This window comes from Lutra lutra, chromosome 14 (assembly GCF_902655055.1).
Source record: "Lutra lutra chromosome 14, mLutLut1.2, whole genome shotgun sequence".
Taxonomy (NCBI): domain Eukaryota; kingdom Metazoa; phylum Chordata; class Mammalia; order Carnivora; family Mustelidae; genus Lutra; species Lutra lutra.
The window spans coordinates 7,949,220-7,962,236 of NC_062291.1; the positions used below are offsets into that span (position 1 = coordinate 7,949,220).

General features: G+C 51.4%; 1 protein-coding gene across 1 annotated transcript; it reads right to left on the bottom strand.

The window, feature by feature from the left end:
- Positions 1–912: 912 nt before the first annotated feature.
- On the bottom strand, positions 913–7,140 carry LOC125084692 (spermatogenesis-associated protein 31E1-like). The gene is made up of 5 exons (XM_047702365.1): positions 6,535–7,140; positions 6,111–6,168; positions 5,505–5,565; positions 4,051–5,254; positions 913–3,810 (listed from the first exon to the last, which is right to left on the bottom strand). The coding sequence occupies exons 1-5, from the start codon at positions 6,718–6,720 to the stop codon at positions 913–915; spliced, it is 4,407 nt and encodes a 1,468-aa protein (XP_047558321.1). The 5' UTR covers positions 6,721–7,140.
- Positions 7,141–13,017: the final 5,877 nt, after the last annotated feature.

Here is a 13,017-nt window from a genome sequence, read left to right on the forward strand (position 1 = left end):
GTACAACCCCCACCCCACTACCTCCAACCCCCACCCTGGAATTGGCAGCTGGAGTAGGGTACAGACCAGGGCCTCTAACTTCTTCCATCTTGGCCCGTCGGTGGCAGTGGGGACACCAAGGGTCTTCAGTCGTCACATCAGGTAGGGACCACACTCCGTCCTTGGCCTCCTTCCTGGCGTCCCACCCTAAGTGCAGGGTCCCCTGTCCACAGCCACACTCCCTCAATTCCCCAAGAGGGGAAGGGGGTGCTGGTGGGCAGGCCCCTTCAGTGCCCTGGGCCTGGGCAGGCAGGGTCCCTGGGATCTCTGTGGCACCCCCCACACACACACCCTCAGCGCCGGGAGTGAGCTCGTCCCTTGCGGCTCTGAGTGTGAGAAGAGGGGCTGAGGGAGCTAAGACAGGATTCCCTGGGGTGAGAAGGCTCTGGGGTGGCCCTCCTCTACTCTCCGCAAGAGACTGCGAGGGGTGGGCAGGATTTCTCACCCTCTGCCCTCAAGGCCTTGCCTTGTGTCTCCCAACTGCAGGCCCCACTCTGACCTGGGATTCTGTCTTCCTGAAGTCTGAGCGGGATTTCTGCCTCAGCAAAACCTCCCTAAAGCCACACAAGCTCCACGTGGAGGGAAAGCAGGAGAGGATGGGTAGAGCGAGGTCCCGGTCTGGGTCTTGTCCACCTTGTCGTGGAAACTGAAGAAGAGGGAGGAAGGGGGCGGGGTGGACCCCGAGATAACCTGTCCTCCAAGGCCCCATTCATTCTGGAAGCCAAAACAGGTCCTTGGGGAGACCCTGATCCTTCCCTCCCATCACAGCAGGGCACACACAGAGGCTAGCACCACTTATGAGGGGAAAAAAAAAAAAAAAAAAAAAAAACATTTATTTTGGGGAAGCAAAGTAATTGTGGCACGGAGAAGATATTAGCCCATAGAAGATGTGCTAATGTGAGAAAAAAAATATTTTCTCTGCACCGTTTGCGTTTTTTCTTGGAGGAAATTTGTCCTGCCAGGAAAGGCATGAGAAGCACACAGTGGCTGGCCAGGTGAAATGTCTCTTTGAAGGAGGCAGTGCCTGGGGCAGTGGGCCTGCAGGGTGCGGCCTGAAGGGCCCGGCACCAGGGACCGGTTCTGGCAGGGTCTGCTTGGGCACTCTGGCACCCTGGTGGGGAAGGGCCACCCAATCCACTCGGTCTTGTTGGCATAGTTGTGGCCCCTGGGGGTGCCCTGTGGACTGGCTGTCTCCCTCATCACTCTCCTCTGCTCTTGGTAAGAGAGAACCCTGTGGTAGGAGACATTGGGGTCTGCCGAAGCCTGGAGATCCTTTTTGCACCGGCCGACCTCCGGGACCCTGAGTCCCTGGTAAGGCAATATTTTCTCCTCTAGGATCCGCTCCACAGCCCTCACGACCACCTGAGCCTCGGCAGAAGCTCTCTCCATGGCTGACCTGCCCATGACTTGTCTCCGGCCCTGGGATGATGAAGGCTTGCCCTTTTGAAGGGAATCTTCCAGTCCTCTGCCTCTACTGGGAAAGAACCACTGGAACAAGTGCGTCATCCTTCTCCTGAAGTAGCTTTCCGGCGGCGCCTCTTCCTTCTTCAGCAAGATCTCACAGGCCTTGCTTCCCGAGGCTTCTCCTGACTCCTTGCTCTGGACTGGGTGTTTCACCTCACTGATCTGGAGGAGCTTCAGTTCGGACAGCTCTTTGGCAGGCGCTCTCGAGGGGGACCTCCTGGAGCTCTCTCTCTCCTTGGGGGTGATCCGTGACCTGCTCGGGCTCTTACATTGGTGCTGCAGTCCCAGGTGTCCTGGCTGCCTGTAGGGGCTCTGGCCATGGGATCTTTGGCCATGCACCACCTGGGAAGTAGATGTGTCTTCACTGGACCCGCTCTGGAAGCCAGACAGAGATCCCTGAGAAGCCAAGATGTCGGCAGCGATGAACATGTTGGACTGACAGTCTTGAAGGAGACGCTCAGTCGCACAGTCTTGAAGGAGGACCCCAGTTTCACAGTCTTGGAGGAACATGGTGGGGGTGGGATCACAAGGCTGGTTCTCTGACTCCATCAACTTCCGGGGCTCTGATCTCCTGTGCCATGCCTCAAGGCATAGCTCTTTGGGGTCTCGGGCGACCAACTGTGTATGTTGCAGGGGGCTGTCACTTTTCCCTGAAGACCCTGATCTTCTCCCCTTGCCACGGAGGCCTTGGTTGTTGGCCAGCACACGGGGTTCTAAGGTGACTCCCCAGGCAGGGGTCTCCTTGACCTCTCCCACCTCCCCGGGCTCTTTGGCACTCAAATCCTGGGCCTCTAAGTTCAGCTCTAGCACGGTCACATCCCGTGAGACCTGACCCCCATTGACCCTCCTTGGCTCCTTTGTGGCCATTGCTGGACTTGGACTTGACTCCAAGTTGCTGTTCATAAGAGTCCTAGAGGGAGTTTCACTGTGCCAGATTCTACCCACAAAGCCGTATATGGAGGTCCGAGAAGGTGGACTGGCCCCCTGTCCAGCCAGAGGGCCACCCCCAGGTGAGGACCCTTCCAGAGCCTGCTGGATTTCCTCACACGTAGGCTGGGGAACACCGAGGGCCCCCCCCCAGGGGGGGTAAGACTCTTTCATCACCTCTCCTTGATAGGGCTGAGGAGGATTTCCCAAGAACTTGGTGCCTGAGCCAGCCTTGGATATGCAGGTTGCTGAGCGGGGTGGGAAGGACTGGGAGAGGAGGAAGCCCTTCTTCAACTTGAAGAGGTTTATAGTCTTGAGAACCTTGAGGGGGAGGCCCCACCGGTGCTTCACCCTGAGCCTTATGATATGTGCTTCTAGCATCCGCTGAGCATATGGACTGAGGATGGAAAAATCATGGGAGGATTCCCAACACTTGGAAAGCACTGGCTTTCCAGGGTTCCCATGAGGGCTTGGCTTTCCGGGAAGGTCCGAGGCGTGGTGGGCAGCGAGCCTGGAAGGTTGAACATCCAAAGGCATCTGACCCTCTCTGAACTGCCCCAACTTCCTGAAATGGGCTCTCAGGTCCTTCTCTGGGCGCTTCTTTTCTGTGCTGCTTGTGGAGGGCTTCAAGTCTGTGTCTGACTCCTCACGATTTCTTCCTGGAGCCTTCTCTGGAGAGCCTGTTGCGCCCCTGTGTAGATCTTTCCAGATCCTCCCTGCACTGGACCTTGAATCCTTGCCCAGTCTTTTTCCTGGCACGGTCCTTCCTGGGTACCTGGACCCAGTCTTCTGTGTGGCCTGGCAGCTTCCATCCGTAGACTCAGACTCAGATGTGGGACTGTGCCAGCTGTGTGCCTGGGGCACCTTCTGGAACTCTTGGTGAGGCTGTATGTTCAGGTGGACCCTGCAGGAAGGGTCCCTTTCTTGCTTCATGAGCCTCTCCCAAAGGTGCCAGTCTGGTTGCTCACAGAGCTCAGAGTCGATCAATTCTCCAGGAAGGACAGAGACTGACCTGTGGCCCTCGGGGGCTTGGCCACCCTGGGGAAGGTCAGGAGGACCTTGGCTAAAGACTTCCTGAGATCTTTTCACCACAGGGGGTAACTTGCCCCTTTCTAGTTGCTTCTCCAGAAAGTGACATTCCAGGTTTTGAACAGCAGATGACATGTAAGACCATGTCTTCTGGGCTACAGGGCAAGACACCTCGCAGCTACCCATCTCCGGTGGTAGAGAAGAGGGTCCCACTGGGACAGAGGGTGCAAGGCTTGCCTGGGTCTGGGGCTCAGTTAGAGGTGGGAGCTGAGGCTGATCCAGAGGGAGGGGCTGAGGCTGAGTCAGAGGGAGGGGCTGGGGCAGGGGCTGGTCCAGAGGGAGGGGCTGGGGCTGAGTCAGAGGGTGGGGCTGGGGCTGAGTCAGAGGGAGGGCCGGGGGCAGGGGCTGATCCAGAGGGAGGGGCTGGGGCTGAGTTAGAGGGAGGGGCTGGGGCTGAGTCAGAGGGAGGGGCTGGGGCAGGGGCTGATCCAGAGGGAGGGGCTGGGGCAGGGGCTGAGTTAGAGGGAGGGGCTGGGGCTGAGCCAGAGGCAGGGGCTGGGGCTGAGTCAGAGGCAGGGCCTGGGGCTGAGCCAGAGGCAGGGGCAGGGACTGGGACAATCTCAGGGTCAAGGATTGGGGCCGGGCCAAAGGGTCAAGTAAGTCGTGGGTCAGGGAGAGGCGTGGAGCCACATTGCCCTGAATCTGGAGTGGCAAGGCATGAGAGAGCTCATTGAATATGACAGAGGGGAACTCCAGTGGGGGATCGGTCACCCTGACAGTGGCCATCAGGGACTCGCTGTGCAGAAAGGGGAGACCCCAGAAGAGCTGGAGGCATTTCTGCTCCAAATTGTCCCTTGGAATCTTGGGACGTGGGGGCTTGTCAGGACCGAGCAGCTGTTTTGCTTTGTCACTCATGCTCCAGAAGGACGGGCAGCCCATGGTGTCCTGCCCATCACCTGGGGACTTGAACGTTCTCCCGAAAGAGGTCAGCTGGTATTTTGACCTTTCTTTCTTTTCCTTCTCCCTCCAAAACTTCAGTTCTTTTCTCTTGGCAGTGAGTATCTCCAGAAGCTTCTGGACATCCGGGTTGATGGAAGGGGGAATGCTAGTCTCTTCCTGTCTGTGTGTGGGGTCTCCCCAGAACAAGGCCTCTGGTGGGCCATGGGACAGAGGCGCTTGATGGGACTCCAAGCATGTTGAGGTGGACAGGTTCCAGGCATTGGCAGGCGCCTGCCACCAGGACAGGGCCGAAATGGGGCAGCGTGAGCGGCCCAGGCCCAAGATGGCTGGGACAGGAGAAGCTGACCTGTCAGCTGGCCAAGGTGTGTGTGGAGCCGGACTCTGTGGGATGGGGCATGGTGGGGGTGCCCTTGAGTCACACTGAGGGAGAGTCAAAGGAGAGTCCGGCTGCTCTGGGGCCAAGGAGGCTTTCAGAGGCCCAGGAGAGGCCTCCGAAGGAGGGAGACATGGCGGGGAAGGGGGAAGAGCAAGTGGCTGGTGTGAAAAGCCATCCGGGGGGAGGAAAGGCTCCGCTAGCCAGGAAGTACTCAGGGAGGAGTGTGAAGCAACAGAAATTGAGGTCATTGGTCCCGCTGGCAGGGTGGAGGCCAGAGGCCGAGGGGACCCCGTCAATGGAGTTAGGGCAGGTGATGGGGCCACGGTGGGAGCAGCATCTTCCACAAGCTCCCTGCATGGCTGATGGGCTCCAGCTGGCACCCCTCGGCGCACCTGCCCAGGGGCTGCTTGATGTAAGAAGCGGTGAAAGCCCCCCTGGTCAGAGAGCCTCACCAGGCAGCTGTGAGAGACAGGAGGTGCGAGCTGCTGCTGTAGCAGTTGGGGCTGGGAGCGGTCCCCAGAGCCCTCCACGCCCCACACCCACATCACAATGCTCCTGCTGTCCCTCAGCCTGGGGCTTTGGTCACAGTCTGTCCCCACTGCTCCGCCCAGCCCCCCTGAACAGCCCCAGAGGCTGTTCCCTGCAGCCCAGGGGTCACACCATAGACTCGGGGAGGCCCACCCAGGGGAGAAGGGGGCAGATTCTTTACCTTTGCAGGAGGGAGAACAGGTCTTGAAACTCTTTGAGATAATCCAGAAATTTTCTGAAACCTGAAAACAGGAGACTGGGTCACAGCAGAAGGCGGGGTCCAGGGATCTTATGGGAGGCTGGGTACAATGTCTCTTTAGGGGAGACCTTTGGGGGATTGGACTCGGGAGCCCCAAACAGCACTGTTCAAGGCCACATGCCCAAATGGTGATTACAGGATTCATGATGGGGATCACTTTGTCTTTTCCAAAGTGCTTCCTTGTTCATGACTTTGCTGGGGGAGGAAGGACCACTTAGCCTCCAGAAGAATCTAAGCAGAGTTGAACAGCTTGTCCACAGTGGGAGCGGGAGGTCCCGCCCCCAGTCCAGGCCCTGGGGCCCCTGGTGAGCGATACCCGTTTCCAGCCCCTCAGGGCTTTGTTCTGGTGCAGAATCTGGGAAGCCTCCGGGTTCACTCTCCCTCCTCAGAGTCCCCAACCCCCACCCAGGGCTCTGTTTCCTGAGGGATGGGCTCAGGCCCTGGTGTCCTGGAGACAGTGGGACTGGGCCTTCAGAGCGGGGGCCACAGTGTAACTGGGGTATGCAGGGGTGAGTGGCGGACACTCACCTTTCAGGGTCTGATGTTTCTTGCTTCTGTTGCTCCTTCTCTGTGGCTCCACTTGGTACTGAGATAAGAGAACACAAGGAGGCTGGGACCCTCACCCCAGCAGCAGATGACCCAGTGCTCAGGGGCCTGACCTCCGCTAGAGAGGCAGCTCTTAACCTCCGGTCCTTGGCCACTGGTCACTGTGTTTGGGATGCTGTCCTGGACCCCTCCACCACCCCTGGACTCCGGCCCGAGATCTTCAGGGCCCTCTAACCCTTGCCTGGTCTGGCTTGTTCTGGATGGATGGTGGTCTACTCTCTCCTGAGAATACCCATTCTATTCTTTCCCCTTTAAGGAGTCTCTCCAGTGACTTGGAAACGTGGAAAGAATAATAGAAAAGATGATAGAATTACACTCTGCTGGGTCTGGGCTGAGGGTTCCTTACCTTCCTGCTCTTCCTGTGTCTCTTGCCTGGTGGTGAGGATGGATCAGGCTGGAAATAGGAAAGTAAGAAGACGAAGAGCCCCAGTCCACATACGAAGGCAAGGATGGCATTAACTGCCCAGAATGTGGGACTGGAGCTCAGCCAACCATCAGTAAGGAATTCCTGAGGGAAGAGATAATTCTCCATCTCTTCCCTCTGAAAAGCATTAGCGTCCGATCGCACTGCTGCCTTCAGGTAACTGAGCCCTGAGAGTTAGTGACCGATCGCACTGCTGCCCTCAGGCAACTGAGCCCTGGGTGTGTACTTGCAGACACAAGCCCCATGCCCACATCACAGTGCTGTGGTTTGGTCACAAAGCGCCCTTGAGGGCAGGTAAGGGACACAAGTAGCCGGGCCACATCCCCGTCCACCACTAGCCCTGTAGCTCTGTCATCCCTCCACCCTCCCAGGCCTGACATTCCTACCCACTCACTGTGCTAGAGACAGACCTTTGTCAATTTGCCTTTCATCCTGCGTGGAGCTCAGAGAATACCTGTTCCCCTTGAGATCTCCAGTTGTGCTCCATCAGTTTCATAGCTTTTAAAAATATGGAGTTGTCCTTGGAATTTTGGTTACTTCCCAGGAGCTTTTTGTCCTCTGTCTGCAGCTCCAGTCTCCCCACATATGTTCCTGCCTTGCATCACCCTAGGAAAAATGAAACTCAGATTTCTTTTGTGCTGCTTTAGCCGTGTGCAATTTGAAAACTTCTTAAGATGTTTTATTTCAATTATCTTCACTAACTTCAGCTAGAGGGACTTAGAAAATTAATGACTATTCAAAATTTACAGGGCTAAGGAAGTACAAAACAAATTAAAATAGTTAAACCTCCCAGGTATGTTTCTCAGTCCTTTCTAGCGTTTTTCCCTCTGAGATGAGCAGAGAGTAAACCCCAGAAACACTTTCACAACATTCTGTAGAGGCACACATGTACATGCTCACGCACATTCCTTAACAAATTCAGCATTTTCAAATCTTGGAATCAAGTTTCCGTTTTGTTTTGTTTTTGCTTTTTTTCAGTTCAAAGATTTCCTTTAGTAATTCTTGTAATTTTGTGTATCTGAGAATATCTTTATTTTGCCTTCATTTTTGAAAGACAAATTTGCTAGGTATGGAATTCTGGGTTGATAACTTTTTTAAAAGATTATTTGAGAGAGAGAGAGAATGTGTGCATGTGTACACAAGCAGGGGGAGGAGCTGAGGGAGAGGCTAGGAGACCCCTCACTGAGCAGGGCACCTGACATGGGGCTTGATCCCCGGACCCTGAAATCATGACCTGAGCTGAAATGAAGAGTCAGATGCCCAACAGAATGAGCCACCCAGGCACCTGGACAAGTTTTTCTCTTTCAGCTTTTTGACTAGTGTCATTTCAGGGCCTTTCCCCCACTGGTTCTGATTGGAAGTCAATGGTTAATCTAATGCAGTCCTCTGTATATGAAGGGACGTTTTTGTCTTGCAATTTCAAAATTTCTCCTTTGTTTTTCCATGGTCTGACTGTGATATATCTAAGAGCAGATCTGCTTGTTTTTATTTTACTACAGGTCAATATTGACTCTATAATTAAGGATTTCCATCAAAGTTGATAAGATTTCAGCCATTATTTCTATAAATATTCTGTCTTCCTCCCCATTTCTCCTTTCTTTCTGAGAACACTCTTTTAAGTAGGTATAAGTCCACATTTCTGCCAGGCTTGCAGTGAACTGCTACCCGAGAGCTCAAGTTTCTCAACATTCACGTTGCTGTCTAGAAAGTAGCTTGGGTTCTGAGAATGTCTTGGGTATGGAGTGTTTTGCTGACACGGTGGAAAGCTGCCTGTGTGATCATGTCATGCCTGTGCCCATGGGCTCTAACTGTGGTGGGGCTGTGAGTTAGAGCCATCGCTTTTGAAAGTGCTTCACCATGACCTGGGCCAGGCTGAAGAGAGCAGGCCTTTTGAAAGAGTATTCTGCTGCTAGAGTTAGAGAAACCCCGCCATTTTGTAGTAATAGAAAACGGGGACCAACCCAGTTCCATCGAGTGGAAGGTATGTGCTCTGCAGTATCATGCTCAAGTTACAGTGAACTACAGTGAAACATTGTAAGTGTAAATTATGTAGACATGCTACTGAGGAAGAGATAAAAGCGACTTGCAGAAAAATTGTGCAGGATTGTTGCATTTGTTCTAGTTTCAAAACTATACAAAATCAAATACAACTTAGCGATGTGTTTACTTTGGTAAAAATATAAAGTAAACACAGAGAATAGTGAACAGGACTGATGGACAGGGGGAGGGATGTACAGACGACTCCAAAGATGTGGATGATACCGCATTTCTTAGAATGGTTGGAATGTGTATGGTTTTCTTTTCCTTATTCCTTACATCTTCTATGTAATTCATAATTGTCAGCTTGTAGCTTTTAAACACTAAGATACACTATAATGTAAACAACCCCTTTGGAAATAAAATTAGACCTAGCAAAAATAAAATGGCCAACAGGAAGGGAGGAGAAAAACAAAGATGCTTTGTGCCCTGCAGGGGTCTTTGTTGCCAAGACCTTAAAGATCCCAGTGTGACTTTCAGTTTTGAAACCTCCCCACTGCCCTGTTTATGACAAGCTGAATCCAACTAAGATCACTTTCTGATGGTTCCCAAACCTAAAAGAACAAAATGCAGGCTTTTAATTCTTAGTGGATGGTACTTGCTTCCTCCTGGCTGGAGATTTTCAGCAGTAAATGAAGCTATTGGGCTGTGGCTGTTAGCAGGCTGCATTCTGACTGTGCTAGGCAGCAGGACCTGGGTCTGGCTGGCCCATCACCCAGGCTCGTGGAGCAAGGTGACCGTGACTCGACAGAAAACAGATCAGACGAGGCCTCACACTTGTGGATGGATTTTATTAAAGCAAAGAAGAGGAGGGAAAATGTGTTTGAATATAGGCCAGGAACATTCAGGCTAACAAGCCCTGAGCTTGCCAAGTGATGGAGAAGAAGGAGCTTTTCATAAATAAAACATGGGGAAAAGTAAACACTTGAGATATATAGCAGCTTTTGGAGAAATTTAGATGGGGCTTTCATGTTTGGAACATTTTGCTTGTTTAGTTATAAACACTGATCTACATATTTATGTGTAATGTGTATCTTTTTGTAAGAAAAGCAGTGTTTTCATGTATTTACGCTGGACAGACATCTGAAGTGCACTATTACATGCCTCGTAATGACACTGATGCTCACAGAGATGGATTCCACTCCTGTTTTCCTCTTCCTGGTGCTTCATCTGATACATAATAAAATCTCCAATGATAGAACACAGGGTGTACCACTCTGCCTTTTCTGTGATGAATGCCAAGGTTTGAGAAATGTTTTACCTGGGGGTGCTCACTCAACAGCCCAGGTTGTAGCACTGAGCACATCTGGCCTCTGTGTCATTTCTTCAAATCCGGGAAGGTCAGGTGAGGACCTGCCCAAACTCTGGGCCAGAGAGACACAAGTCCCAGATTACAGAACATTCCCTGAAATAGACAAGAACTTCCAAATGGCTCTGCATTTCTCCCAGGCTTATGGTGAAACCTTCTTAATATTTATGTTAGTATCTAGAGAAGGAGTTTAGCTTCCAATATAAATATTTTTGTAAATAAAGCAAGTGCAGTGAGACCTGAAGGATTTTTTTGGTCCCTTTCACTGCACAGAGGATGTTTCTGCTGCATATGCTCTCTAGCCTTTTAGCTTTCTAGGATTAGTGAAGTTGCAACCACTTTGCCTCCTACCTGAGTCTTCCATCGACAGAGCGAACTGCACACATTGGAGGATATGATAATGTGTTCCGATCATCAGATTGGCTAAGCTAAAAAATGCTGGGGAAGGAGCAGGATCACAGGTGCTCTCATATGTGCTGATGGGGTGCGAGTGGTGTCATCCACTCCAGAATATTCCAGGAGGAGCTATTGAATTTTAAAAATGGGTTTACGTGCATGTTCTCAGAGCACTGAAAAGTATGGCGCACAGAAAAGGAAACCATCAACATGATGAAGACAACCTACCAAATTATCCCAGGATCAGAGCGGGATATGCACAAAAGTTTCAACAATTTGGGTTATTGCCATCTTTAATTGACAAGGAAGTGACAGTCCTCCCTAGATATGATGTTGGGAGATTTTTTTTTAAAGATTTTATTTATTCAATTGAGTGAGACAGAGAGACAGACAGAGAGTACAAACAGGGGGACAAGCAGAGGGGGAGGGAGAAGCAGACTTCCCACTGAGCTGGGATGCCGACACAGGCTGGATCCCAGGATCTGAAGATCAGACAGAGGCAGACACTTAACCATCTGAGCCCTGACCCCCAATTAGGAAATTTTTATGAAATGGTACTAATTAGCTTCTTGGATCCTCAAAAGACCAAGGAAGATGAAGTGAATCTGAAGCAGGCTGTACTAGGACATTGGATCTTGCTGAATGTCAAGTTGGTAATGTCAAGTTGATAAGACCTGTTCTGTTACACAAAGGCACTTATAGATTCTGATTCTGCCATTTACAAGAAAACAAATGATGCATGGCTCTTCCTTGACAGTGAGATAGTCATTGGTATTTGTAGGGGGCAGGAGCAGGAAGTCGCCAGGGCTCCTCTCTCTGCCAATGTTACACTCCATTACAGCAAGTTTCCATTAAAATGCACTTCTGTGGGCCAACTGGACTCGGACTAACTCCCTGGCCCCAGCGACCCCAGCTACAGTCACTTGCCCGACTGGCTGGTTACGTGTGTTTCCACCTGTTCCATTGGTTACATGAAAGTATGGGAATGCTGTGTGGTCACGCTTTGTGGATCATAGGGGTGCTCGTCCTTCTCTGGAGAACACAGAACGCAGAGCATGAGTTTCCCCAGGTCTGGTGTAGAAATGGATAAATCTGTGCTGTGGCTACATTCCCTCTACCCCTTTTTTACCCCTAGTTCCTAATACAGTTTCAGTTAAAAAAATATTTTGAGGGCGCCTGGGTGGCTCAGTGGGTTAAGCCGCTGCCTTCGGCTCAGGTCATGATCTCAGGGTCCTGGGATCAAGTCCCGCATCGGGCTCTCTGCTCAGCGGAGAACCTGCTTCCTCCTCTCTCTCTCTCCCTCTCTCTCTCTCTCTGCCTGCCTCTCTGCCTACTTGTGATCTCTCTCTGTGAAATAAATAAATAAAATCTTTAAAAAAATTATTTTGAGTAAATGTGTGCTCTCTGAAGCTCCTAGAGGTTCTTGCAGCTTTATTCAACAGCATAAACCCATGGGTCACCCCCAGTTTTCTCACGAAGCTAAGTGCTGACTGTCCCTTCAGGTGGTACATAACATCCAAAATGGAAAATAGTATTTAAACTCTTCAAAGATTATTGCTTTAATTAAAATGTACAATTTACTTAACAATTCTTAGCTCTGGCCCTCTCTCTAATAGTCCCAGGAAGATAAGCCGTAGTCCATGGCATGGCCCCTGAGTCATGTCCATAAGTAGACAGCACCCCCCAGACACCATCACAGTCAGCCAACATCAGTCAGTCAATTTTCAGCCAAATTGACAAGAAATCCTGAAGCACCAGAAATTGCCTTACCAACGCATTCTCTGATGCCAGGTTCATTGCTCCTGCCTGTTTCCATGTTCATGCTCTATGTAACAGCATTCATTCCATACCTGTGCCATAAATATTCAGAAGAAAGTGTTTATGAGAAGATGTCCTTGGAAATACTTTCCAAGGGAACATTTTTTTTTAAAGATTTTATTTATTTATTTGACAGACCGAGATCACAAGTAGGCAGAGAGGCAGGCAGAGAGAGAGGAAGGGAAGCAGGCTCCCTGCCGAGCAGGGAGCCCGATGCGGGGCTCGATCCCAGGACCCTGAGATCACGACCTGAGCTGAAGGCAGAGGCTTAACCCACTGAGCCACCCAGGCGCCCCTAAGGGAACATTTTTTAAAGTCGACAGATTCTCCCCCCCACCACCCGAAGTTTGGCATGTTTTGGAGGATGGGTTGTTCTCCACTTTCTTCATTGTTTTGAAATCAGATGTCATGATGACTCACTGGCCTTTCACTTTGTTTAGCTCTGCAGCCTTTCTTATCATTCTTTAAAAAAAAAAAAGATTAATTTTTTGCTTGGGAGAGAGTGATATAAAGCACAACAGGGGGGAGGAGCAGAGAGAGAGAGAGAGAGAGAGAGAGAATCTCTAGCTGACTCCCTGCTAAGTGTTGATTAGCCAAGCTAACCCTGAGATCCTGACCTGAGCTGAAATCAGGAGTCAGGCCCTTAACCCACTGAGCCATCCAGGTTGAGCATAAGCCAGCCATGGGTGTTTCTTTGTTACGCATCTCCACCCTGCTCAATCTGACCCACTTCTTATGCTGTTCAGGGAGCTAGTCAGATCTCCCAATCTGTCCAGGGAACAGCTGACCCCGGAACCATGCACCCTGGACCCTGTGTGAATTCCCAGGTGAGTCGCCTGGCTCCG